Source organism: Neovison vison, chromosome 8, assembly GCF_020171115.1.
Source record: "Neovison vison isolate M4711 chromosome 8, ASM_NN_V1, whole genome shotgun sequence".
NCBI classification, from domain to species: Eukaryota; Metazoa; Chordata; class Mammalia; order Carnivora; family Mustelidae; genus Neogale; species Neogale vison.
In genome coordinates, this window is record NC_058098.1 from 136,295,907 (window position 1) to 136,308,620 (window position 12,714).

At 33.8% G+C, this 12,714-nt stretch overlaps 1 protein-coding gene across 1 annotated transcript in view; it reads left to right on the top strand.

Moving 5' to 3' along the window:
• ROCK2 (Rho associated coiled-coil containing protein kinase 2) overlaps positions 1-12,714 on the top strand; it is a 139,352-nt gene that overhangs the window by 66,829 nt on the left and 59,809 nt on the right. Inside the window, exon 4 of the mRNA XM_044262070.1 lies at positions 8,584-8,721. Within this exon, the coding sequence (XP_044118005.1) occupies positions 8,584-8,721 (138 nt within the window). The remainder of the gene's footprint in view (positions 1-8,583; positions 8,722-12,714) is intronic.

A 12,714-nucleotide genomic window follows, 5' to 3' on the forward strand; every position in this document is an offset into this window, starting at 1 on the left:
ACTTTCTTTCTCTCTGTTCATTTTTTTATTCTTTTTTTTTAAATTTCTTTTCAGTGTACCAGAATTCATTGTTCTCTTTGTTCATTTTAAAAGAAAACTTTTCTCCTGTTACTCTCCTTCGTACCTGTTATTTGAGTGTGATCTTTCCTCTGCATATTTTAATTTAATAATTTTGTGTAATTTACCATATTATGCCTTGTACTGTAGTTTATATGTATATTTCTTTGAATCCTTTTATATTGTAAATTTTTTAAGAGTAGGAGTCCTGGCTTTAGAAAGCTTTTGGCATTTCCATCAGGGGTTGGTAGCTGCTTATCTGAAAATAGTTGGCCAGATCTGAGGAGATTATCCTCAGCTAAGTGAAAAGTTTAGGAGGAGTATCTGTAGAGCTGCAAGGAGAAAGGGAGAGTCCTCGCTCTAGTGACTTGTCAGTTCCAACTGTGAACATTGGTAAATGATGGATGTGTGTGGTCAGATCATATCTGTGATTGGATTTTTCTTGTCTTTTTATATCTTGCACAATACAGAACCTGAAACAGAAACTTTTCATTCAAGTGAATTGATTGTGATTCCTTGTGATCCCTGGGCTCAGATGCTTTCTAGGATCCAGTATTAAAGAGATAGAGGCTCTGTGACAGGACTTGAGGCAGATGTGAGATAAGGATCTCTTCCCCCCCTTGCTTTTAATTTAATTGGTTTAAATTAAGCTTTTAAAGTAGAGTCAGTCAGAAGGAAAGAGTATAGGGGAAATGATTTTCTAACGCTTGTCATGTCAACTCAAATTTTTAATTCCTTTTTTGAAGTAAAACAGGCTCTTCCCTGGTTACAAAGTTATTTCTGAGTTGCAGGAATTATCTCCTTCCCTCCATGCTTTTGTAATTCCTGTATTCCTTCATTCAGTCTTGACTGCCATAACCAGACATTTTTAGTGAAAACCTTAGCAGCACACACTAACTGCTTTAGTCTGTCAAACTGGATCTTATAAAAATAATCAATTGTAATTTTTGAAATTAAAAGCCAATTTTGAAAATCTCAAATAGGACATTTTGGTTAGAATAATTTTTTTGAAAGCTTTTTGTCCACAAGTGTTCTATGAAATCTAGGTCTATTTTAAGATTTTCTAAGCAAGTCTTATCTCTAGCTACATTAGCGTTGTTTCACCTATTTAAAAAAGTTTTTTTTAAGAGATACATATTTGCTATATAAAATACAAATAAGCAAATGTAAGAACAGAGAAATCACCCAGAATTCTGTCATTTGAGATAAAACCACTCTTAGCTCTTTGACCCTTTTTTTGTGTTTTATATATATGGGGGAGGGAATATCATTTAGAGACTAGGAGCAACTTTTTTTGTCTGTCACGTACTCAGCCTAGTGACATAGGGGAAACACATATAAAGGTTTGTGATAGAATGAATTAAGTTCTATTTGTCTGTGGTGGTATTAGCTGACACTTTCATTGAGTACATTTTGTGTGCTAAGTATTTATATTCATAGTCTCATTTTACCCTTACAGCAGTTCTGTGAGATTCTGACATAGATGAGATCCTGAAACTTGGAGGGGTAAAGTAAGTTGGCCCCGTAGTTCATAAATAGGATATTTGCAAAGGTTTGTTGACATCTAAATCTGTGCTTTTAAGCAGTACTCTGTACAGTGTAGTAATGAATAGCTCCTGTATCTGACTGTTTATCCATCCATATTGAATAGAGGAGGAGGAACAAAGGGGAGTGTACAGAGATGCTGAGGGAGATTATAATAGAATCATTCAGAAAGAGACATCCTCAGAAGGAAGATCAATGGAAACAGCTTTTCTAAAGTCACAGCGCTTTATTGTAGTACTTTGTAATACTAGTGCTAATGAATTTTAAAAGTATGAGGTAGATGTTTGGCATGAATTCAGCTGTTGCCTCTTAATGTTTGTTCTATAGATCAGGTCAAAGACTACAAGCTGGTGGTTTCTGACTCTTGTATTAGGAGCCAGTTAAGTGTCCTATCCCAATAGTTTACATGAAATTTGGGCTTCATTAAATAGAGCATCTAGGCAAAATAGTCTTTATTTATTAAAAATTTTATTCCCTCATACAGACATAGCTATAATTTTGTTGAATTTGTTGAATTGGATATTCAGCATTTTGCCAATCACAAGGCAGTCCCACAAATGAAAATTTATACTCTGCCTCAAGGAGCTTATGAAGCAGATATATATATATAACTAATTATAATATTAGATTGTTGTAAGTGCTGTGGAAGCATAGACAGAGAGTAATGTTGCATAAAGAATCAGCAGAAGTAAAGTGAACAAGCATGTTTCTCATGTTCAAAGATTTATACTTATGCTGTATGACTTTTTGTGTATTTGAATGGTCTTTTTGTTCTAGGTTTGTTTTTATTTTAGTTAATTCAGATATAAAAGATAAAAAATAGGGGTGCCTGGGTAGCTCAGTTGGTTAAGCATCTGGCTTTTGATTTTGGTTCAGGGTCATGAGTTCAAGGCCCATGTCAGGCTCTTTGCTGGGTGTGGAGCCTGCTTTGAGATTTTCTCTCTCCCTCTCCCCTCCTCCAGTCACGCGCTCTCTCTCTCTCAAAAAAAAAAAAAAAAAGAAAAAGTATTTTACTATTTTCTATCAGCTGACAAACATCTTTTCGTTTCTATTCATAGTTGTGCTTTACAGGATTTTTAGAACTTGCCATGATATGAGTCAAGGATAAATAATTTTACAGTGTAAAGTAATTGACTGTCTCTTAGTGTTTTATGGATTGCTTTTCTGATGAAACTAGGAAACATTCAAAATCTGATTTGTTCTTAGAATAAATGAAGATTTGAAGAGTGGCACAATTAGAGAAGTAGTACCTTAGCAACCTCTTTCTAATAATATTTTAAACTTTTTTTATAACATTTAACAGCTGGAATGAGCATTTGTTTTGAGCTAATTTGCTAATTCGATACAAATCAATTAAAAATCCGGTCTATTTGTTGTGGAAGGGATTTCTCATTTCTGATGAGGATCCTTTATCTCCTAATCCCCTGCCTACCATTCATATTTTCATACTGCTTTCACATGTGTTTATTTTCGTGTTCTATAATGTCTGTAAATAAAAGGAATTGTTATTCCAGTTTAGTAATTTAATATAGAAGATAGATATAATCTGTGACCCTCATCATAACTTTGACCGTTTGCATATAGAATTCTTTTTATGTAAAATTAAGTCATATCAAAATACTTGAAGTTTTAAATGTAAAATATCTTAAAATGAGAAGTTATGTAACTTACTAATATATTAACATTTGTAATTGTGACTTGATTAGCCAGTTTTTCTTGGGGGCCGTATTTTTTTTTTTTATATCCATAGTGATATTTTGATTACTTCTTATATTAAGCACTGAGATTAAACACTGGGAGGAATGTTAAAATTTCCAACTGAAATCATGGATTTGTCTTTCTATTTTTAGTTCTGTCATTTTTTGATTCATGAACAAAAGCTCATTTATTAGATACATACATATTTAGGATTTTGAATTATACTCCTTTTATCTGAATTTAACCCCCTTTTTCTTTGCTTTGAAGTCTTCTTTATCTGTTACTAATATTGCTCTGTCAGTTTTCTTATCCTTGCTGTTTGTGTGGCACATCTTTTTTTGTCCTTTTATTTTCAATCTGTTTGGTCTTAATATTTAAAATATATGAGATTAAGTTTTGCTTTTTTAATCAATTCTGATAATTTCTGCCTATGAGTTGGTGTGTTTAGTTTATTATATTTATATTTAGTCTATTTATATATAGTATTTTTATACCGTTTAATTGCTTTTCAAGCCCTGGAGTCTCTCATTTTCATTTTTCTTTTTATTCTTTAGATTGATTTGTCTTCAGGTTCACAGACTTCTCTCCTGTCTCCATTCTTTATTAAGCCCTTCTAATGAATTTTTCATTTTTGTTGCTTTTCAGTTAAAGAAATTCTGGTGTCTTTTTTACAGTTTGTATTTCTCTGTTGATATTTTCCTCTATTCACTCATTGTGACTACATTTTCCTTTTTTTCTTTAACTTATTTTCCTTCAGTTGTTCGAACATATTTGTAAGAGATATTTAAAGTATTTGTTAGTTAAGTTCAGTGTTTTTGGGGTTTTCTATTGACTCCTTTTTTCTTGTGATGATTCACACTTCCCTTTTGAGCCTATTAAGTAATTTTTACATTTATTTACTCATTTTTTTAAATGCCTATTTTTTTTTCCCCCAGCATTTATTTATTTGACAGAGAGAGCACAAGCAGGGGCAGTGGCAGGGGGAGAGGGAGAAGCAGGCTTCCTGCCGAGCAGGGAGCCCAATGTGGTGCTCCATCCCAGGACTCTAGGATCATGACCTGAGCCGAAGGCAGACACTTAATCAACTGAGACACCCACGTGGCCCACTAAGTAATTTTTTTAAAATATGTACTGGTCCTTACATATATAGGATAGAGATTTTTTGTTAGTTTGTTACTTTTTGTTGATGTGTTGATTTTCATTCTAATAATCTGTCCAATTACCTGATGATCACCCTTAACTTGTGCACACTGAAATTTATACTTTGTGCAAAAAGACCAAGTTGTTTCCCAATTCCTTTTAACTGGTGAGACTGAACCTCCAAACTCTGCTCCCCTTTTGATCTTTTAGGGATTGGCATTACATTACTAGGCATTGTTAGGTAATGTTGGAGTACCTCTTGCTTTAGCACATGGTTCTTTCTCCTAAGCTGTCTCACCTGAATGCCTAGGAAAGAGCAAGTTTTCCCCATTCTTGTTTGGCTGGAAATTGATTGTTCTTCTAATGTTATTTCACCTCCAGTGTCTCTGTTTTGTTATCAACCCCTGCTCCCTGATAAACTTTGGATACTTCACTTTGGATAAATGGTACTTCTAGAGACCTTTTGCATAGCTCCTTATATTCCTGTTTCCTGCCCAGCATAATACAGTGGCCTCATTTGTCTTGAACACTGATCTCTGCCTTCTCAGTTCAGCAGGACCACTGTACTTAGCTTATATGATCCACCTGTGTGCTGGTTCGGATATTGCCTTCAAGTAGAGTGTCTGGGCAATTATGGGGGCTGACTTGGTGAGTTTTTCTCCTCTCAGGGATTATAATCTTGTGTTGCCTAATTTACCAAGCCTGAAAACTGTTGCTTAATATGTTTTGCCATTTTGATTGTAGTTTACAGTGTGAGGTCTAGATAGTATCAGTTACTTTATCATAGCCAAAGATGCATGATTTGGAGTATGTATCTTTATTGTTTCATGCTAGACCTTTTTCTGTCTTTCTGAGTGATTTGTTCAAGTGCATTCAAATAAAATTCTTACCTAAGATTTGTTAGGAAGAAAAATCTATTAAAAAGGTACAGCATTGTATGATTTTTCTAGGATTTGGTAGCATTTTATACAGTTCCTAATCTATAAAATATGATGGTTCTTATATATCTTCTCTAGGAGGGACATGAGCATTCCTTTGGTTTATCTTATTTTCATCAATATAAGTACTGATTCTAAATGTGGACAATACTTGATGGGAGATAACTAGAAATTTACTGTTGTATTTTTCTTGAAACTGCAAGTTAATAGCTTGGTCAGTGATCAGATAAAAATTTCTTTTTCACAGATATTAATTCATTCATCAAATATTTAGTATCTATTTTAGTTGGCAGTGCTGGCATTGTATTTGACACTGAGGATATAATGGAGAATGAAATAGGCATGGGTAATCCCTAACTTTGTTGAACTTACATTCTAATGGGGGAGACAGGAATACAAGGAAACAACATTTTAAAAAAATCGCAAGTTATGGTATCTACTAGGAACAAAACACATGGAGTTCTGAGATAGAGAACAATGAGTTCCTCACTCCTTTGAGTTTATATTTCAGCTGAATGAAGGAACTAGTCGCTGGGGAGGAGGTGACGTCAGAGACTGTGATGGCTTTTCTGTTACCTTCCCAGTACCTGTAAAGATCTTGAGGAAAGGTTTATTAGAGGGACTAAAAGAAGGTGTTAAATATGGTTGAAATATGAACAAGGGAAAGAAAATGATGAGATTTAGATTGGGAGGGTGGTTGTAGGCTAGGTCATTTAGAGCTCTGTAGATTTTCGTCAGGAGCTCAGTGTCCTCTTCTTTCATCCAGCCCTCAGAGGATGACCATATAATTTGTTGTACAAATAATGACATACTTCTTAGTGAGAAGGAGCAGTCACTGCTTGGGAGACTCTGCTGACCAATGTAGTCTGGCACTGTTCTGGGGGAAATTGTCCTAATTCTGACTATACTTATGTAGAAATGGCATAGATAAGTGGTTACTAGCATGGATTCTGGATGCAAACTACTATACCTTCATTTTAATTTTTTTAAGAAGGATTTTATTTATCTGTTTGTATGAGAGAGAGAGAGAGAGAGCGAGCAAGTGCATAGGGAAGAGCAGAGGGAAAGGGAGAGGGAGAGAGAATCTCACACAGACTCTGCACTGAGCGAGCACAGAGCCTGACATGGGGCTCAATCTCACGACCCTGAGATCATGACCTGAGCTGAAACCCAAGAGTCTGACATAACCAGCTGTGCCACCCAGGTACCATAGACTACTGTACCTTTAAATCTTGATTTCTACTCATTGTATAATCCTCAGCAAGTTAATTTCTCTGTGCCTCATATTTCTCATTTGTAACATGAGGAAGTAATATCTCATTAGGATTGTTATGAAGAATAAAACATTTTGAAAATATACTGTGCCTGGCATATAGTAAGCACCCACTCAGTAAATTCATTCTTTTTTTTTTTTTTTCAGATTTTATTTATTTATTTGACAGAAATCACAAGTAGGCAGAGAGGCAGGCAGTTGTGTGTGGGGGGGAAACAGGCTGCCTGCTGAGCAGAGAGCCTGATGTGGGGCTCAATCCAAGGACCCCAAGATCACAACCTGAGCCAAAGGCAGAGGCTTAACCCACTGAGCCACCCAGGCACCCCAGTAAATTCATTCTTTTATCAAATACTTATTTGCTAAAATAAATACTTTTTTATATAATATATAATATATATATTATATAGATATATTTTATTATGTGCCAGGCATTTTACTAAGCACTGTGGATTAAGCAGTGAAATCCTTGCTTTCATTGGGCTTAATTTCTAGTGCAAGACCAAATAAAATAAAAGTAAAAAAGAAGCTGTAAGGTGGTAGTAAGTGCAATGGATCAAAAGCAGGAAAGAAAGAATGGAATAGGCATGAGGGTGGCTGTAAATTGAAAAATCAAAGTAGCTTGACCAGAGTAGGCCTCATTTAGAAGGTAACATCTGAGCAGGGATCTGAAGGAAGTGTGGGCTTGGCTGATTCCAGGCACAGAGAGTAACACCTACAGAGATGAAATGAGAAACCACTGGGGTTTTAAAACAGGAGTGACAGGAAATGGTTTATGTTTTTGAAGGATGACCCGACTGTGGGTGGGTGAGAGTGACAGGGAAGCCAGGTTAGGTTATCGTAGGTAATGGACAGAAAAGATTTAGACCAGGCTGTTCTCAGTGGAGATAGTTAGAGATGATTAGATTCTGAAACTCTTTTAAGGTAGAACTGAAATGATTTGCTGGTGAGTTTGATGAGCTGTGTGAGGGAAAAAGAGGAGCCGTAGACTTTTAGCCAGAGCAACTAACCGGAAGGATGAAGAAGCCATTTACTAAAATGGGGAAGACTGTAGGAGGAATAAATTAGGGGTGAAGATTTGGAGTTCATTTTTTTTTTTAACTCCTGTTAGATACCCACGTATAAATGCTAGCAGTCAGTATTTATTATTAATTATTCAGCAAACGTTAACAGTTATAATCGTTAGGTATTTGTTGGCTCTGTGGTAGCGTTTGCTGTCATATATTTAGGATTAAAATGATGGTCCAAAAAAAAGATACTGTTTTTGCCCTTGTGGAAGTTACATTCTAATAAGGAAGATAAGAGTTGGCCAAATAGGGACGCCTGGGTGGCTCAGTTGGTTCAGTGGTGTCTGCCATTGGCTCAGGTTAAGGCCTCTGTTGGGCTCCTTGTTCAGTCTGGAGGTGGCTTGTGCATGTGCGTGCTTTTTCTCTCTGACAAATAAACAAATAAAATCTTAAAAAAAAAAAAGAATTGATCAAATAATCATATTGTTGGTAGTTTTTTTTTCTTAACATAAAAAAACCATTTAAGTAGGATACTTTGAAAGAAATAAAGATGACTTAACAAAATCACATATCTCTTCATATCTAAATTTATTAGGTTGTGTTCAGATAGCGATACATGTACATACCTTGAAAGTTTCTCATTTAACAATATCTTGTTCTTAAAATTGGTTAGCTTAAATAACATTAAGGAATGAAGCTTTATGAATTCATGGAACCTAGCATTTAAAGGTATTGTGTATTTCATGAAATTTTTAGGCTGTTGGGAATTTTTTCTTCTTTTTTCCCATTTAAAGTGTAATGCTTTTAAAACTTTTTATTAGTTAGCTAAAGATCATCTTGTTTTATAACTGAAGTCTTTAATAATAGAATTATAATATGATCTGTTCAACTTTCACAAAATTATTTTTGTGTTTTAAAAAATCTACAGGTTCGTCATAAGGCATCACAGAAGGTTTATGCTATGAAGCTTCTTAGTAAGTTCGAAATGATAAAAAGATCTGATTCTGCTTTTTTCTGGGAAGAGAGAGATATTATGGCCTTTGCCAACAGTCCGTGGGTGGTTCAGGTAAGCAAACAGACTTTCGTAAGGTCATTTTCCTTTTATTGTAAGTGCTTATTATTTCTGGGATATGATTTTGTATGCTAAAAATCCTGCATCTTACTCACATAGGAACAGTACAGTCCTTTTTAATAAGGTCAGATTCAGTATGCTTGTTTAATGTTCCTAAATAGTATGTCATATAGATATGACATGTAATAACTTAAATTGGTGTATGAAAGCAATTATTATTTGTAATTTTTTAAAAAAATTCCTTTATGAACGATTAGATTGGTTACCAGAATGCCATTATGCCCTGCCTACACTCTCATGATTTACATAATAGGAACAATAATCAGCCTGTCTCCAAAAAACCAAAACTTCTCCTCCGGTCCTTTAAATATTACCTACAATATAAGACAGTTTTGTGCTTCCTAATTGAGCCTCTTACTTGACTGTAAACTAAGGAATTTGTGGTTGTATTTTGCCTCCTTTGCAGTTATATCCCTCATTAACTTTGCTTCTCTAAAGATGTTTTTATACCAATACCTAATTCTGCAGACATTTTTGAACAAGTATCATGAGTGAGATTAGGTATGTACCTATGCATGTTCAGGATGCTTAAATGATTTGGGAGATTTATACTTTGCTTGTTGAAGGCAATTTTCAGGTACAAAATACACCGCACGGATGGCTATGTAATTTAGAAGCTCATTATTACTACTTTTTTAATGATGTGGAGCCCCAATTCTCTTTCTCTCTACTTACCTTTTTTATTGTAGCTAGTGAATAGAAATTCTGATATGTGTAGCTAAAACTAAAATTTTTGTAGCAAATTATATATTGTGATAATGTAAGGAATGATGGTAATAAATTATTCCACTGTTAGCTTTAAATTTCTTTCATAGCAACAGAATCATTGCCATTTCTAGTTTATCAGTTCATAAACGGGTGTCTTTGATCTTTAATTCTGCAAAGTGGATGTTTTTAAAGTGTTCATTGAGATAAAGAGTTAATGGATCCGTGGAAACCAGTCAACAGCGAAACATTGTAAATTGAAAAAGTAATATTATAATTCTGTTAATTTATTAAGGATTTCAAAATGGTGGTATTCTAGTTAAGTCATTCCTCCACCACCTCCTCCCCAGTCTTTCTTTTTTTATTATAGTGACTGGAGTAATTCTATAAAGAAAATATTCCCCCATTTACTATTTGGTTACCCAGTAGTATAATTCACAGAGGAAGGACAGGATAAATACTTTATTCTTTGCTTATATTTACCAGTTTTCAAAGTAAGGGATTAGTTTCCTTTTATCCTCTAAAGGTGAACAGTTCTGAGGGAGTTACCAGTTTGAACTCCTGGATTTAAAAACTATTTGATGTGTTTTAATCCTTTGAATATCTTATTGATGACCACATTGTGACACCTTTGGCAGGTGACATCCTCTTTGGGTTAATTCCTGAGTCCTTTGGACATAGCTGTGACAGCCTTTGATAGCTTGCTGCCTGACACTATAGGATGTTCCAGACCAATCTTGTACATTAACTGTGCTTATAGGTCCATCCTTTTTACACATGTGAATATTTCCTTGTAATAGATTCCTAGCGTTGGGTTTGCTAGGTCATATGGTGTGCACATTTGACGTTTCGATAGATAGGGCCAAATTGCTTTGTAAAAAAATATGTTTTTACAAGTTTATATTACTCTAATTATTTAATATTTTTATATCACTACATTTTAGCCAATACTGGATATTGTAGTTATTTAAAATTTTTATTAGTTGCATCTTCAAGAAGAAAAGATGTTATTGTGCTAAAGTACATTTCTTTGGTTAATGATGAGGTTCAGGATATTTCATATGTTTATTAGTAATTTGTATCCCACTTTTCTGTGTGTTGTTTTACTTCTTAAAAATTGATTTATTAGCATGCTGATAGACCCTGTACATGAATATACATATGTTGGAAATATATTCTGTGTTACAGCTGTTGGAAATACATTCTCTTTAACTGTTACTTGTCTGTTGCTTATTGAGTTTTTAAAAGTAGATGTAATCAAATCTATGTATTCTATATTTTGATTCTTGCTGGGGAATACCTTCCCCAGCCCAATATAATGAAAATATTCTCTTATACTTTAGCTTTTTTATATTTTAATTTTGGGAGGGGCAGGAGTCTCTTTCTGAGTCACCAGGAATTTATTTTTTTATATGAAGTAAGATTTGTTTTTCCCAAATGAGTAGCCACTTTTCCCAGGGCCATTCGTAGAAAAGCCCATCTTTTTCCCCTGAAGCAAATGAAATGTCCTTTATATCATAGACTAAATTACCATATATATGTGAATTTCTTTTGACTCTGTTCTATTACTTTGATTTGTTAAGCACTAAAAAATCATGTTGTTTTAATTTCTGTAGTTTTTCATGTATTTTGTAGGGCAAGTCTTCTCATTGTTCTCCTTTTTTAGTATTTTTGTGGAAATTCTTAACATTTTTTCTGTGAAGTTAGAATTAGCCTTTCATTCTGTCAAAAAATACATTTAAAATTTTTTCTGGCATTGCTTTAATTGGTAGATATTTTTGGGTTTTGATTATTTTGAAATATTAAGTCCTCTCATAACAATATAATGTATATCTGTAGAGCTTGATTTTCAGTAGAGCCATGTTACTTTTTCTCATCAGATATGTTCAGAAGAAACTTGTGCATAAGAAAACTAGTGTTTGAATATGTAGATGTTACAAAACGCAGAAGAACCAGCATTGGTTCAGTCTTTCAGTACAGTGTTGAGTTAGTAGAAGTTTTTTATCCTTATCTTTTTTATTATATTAAACTTAATTGGGTAGTCCTCTAGTATTTAACGATTAAATCTGATATTTGCTGCAGTTTTCTGATTAAGACAGTAAAGGCCTATCTATTCGTGTTTAGCTTCCCAAGTATTTTTTTAATGAGGAATAATGTTGAAGTATTTGAAGTGTGTTCTTGAGCTGCTTTTATGATGGTTTTCCTGTTTAATCTGTTATTATAGCACACTAAAAAATAAATTTCAAGGTAGTATACAATAAAAAGTAAATGCTATTTGCTATAATTTTATATTCTTTGTAGAGTATTGAATTTGATTTACCAATATTTTAAGTAATTGTCCATCTGTTTGTGTGACATTTGACCTTTGCTTTAATTCAGTTTTTTTTTAAACATGGGCTTTTTTGGGTTGGTTTTCATATTCTGGTGAGACTACCCTAATAAACATAGTTGGGAAGCACAACACTTTTTTCTGAGCTTTGGTACAGTTTATATAAAATAGAAGCTATTCATTCCTTGGGACTGGATTGAACTTGCTTGCATACCTTTCAGGGAAAAATTTTCAATATATTTAATGATAATTTTTTACCACTAATATTTATTATGATAGCTTCTAAACATCCCAAAGTAGAAAGGTGCATCTAATCCCCATGTACTATTCAGTCAGCTTCAACAATTACCAGCCATGGCCAATCTTATTTCAGACCCACCAGAAATTGGCAAAGGAGCAGATAGTACCTACTTTAGGTTTTGTGGCCCAAGGGATAGATAGAATGTTGGTAACTTATATAATGAGAAAACGAATTTCTACAGATTTCTTATTGAGGCAATTCAAAATGTGATAATAAGTACAATTTTTAAAAATACCACTCTGTTAAGGAGAAGAATGAACTTGTTTTCTGGGGTAGTAATCTTTTGTTTAATTGAGGTTCACAGTCAATGTTCCCTATCAAAATTGTAGATGTTCTGTTAATATTAATGTGTAATAAGATTTTCTGACATATTCATCTTACTAGAAAATATCTTTTCACATAGGTTAGGTACTGCCAAATACTATTATCCACTGGCATATGATTTATTTTTTATTAATAGACTTTATTTTTAAACAATTTTACATTTATAGAAAAATTGAGCAGATAGTAGAGAGTTCCTATATCCTCCCCTCAACCCGGGACAGTTTCCTCTATTAACATCATACTTTTAGTAAGGTACATTTGTTATAAT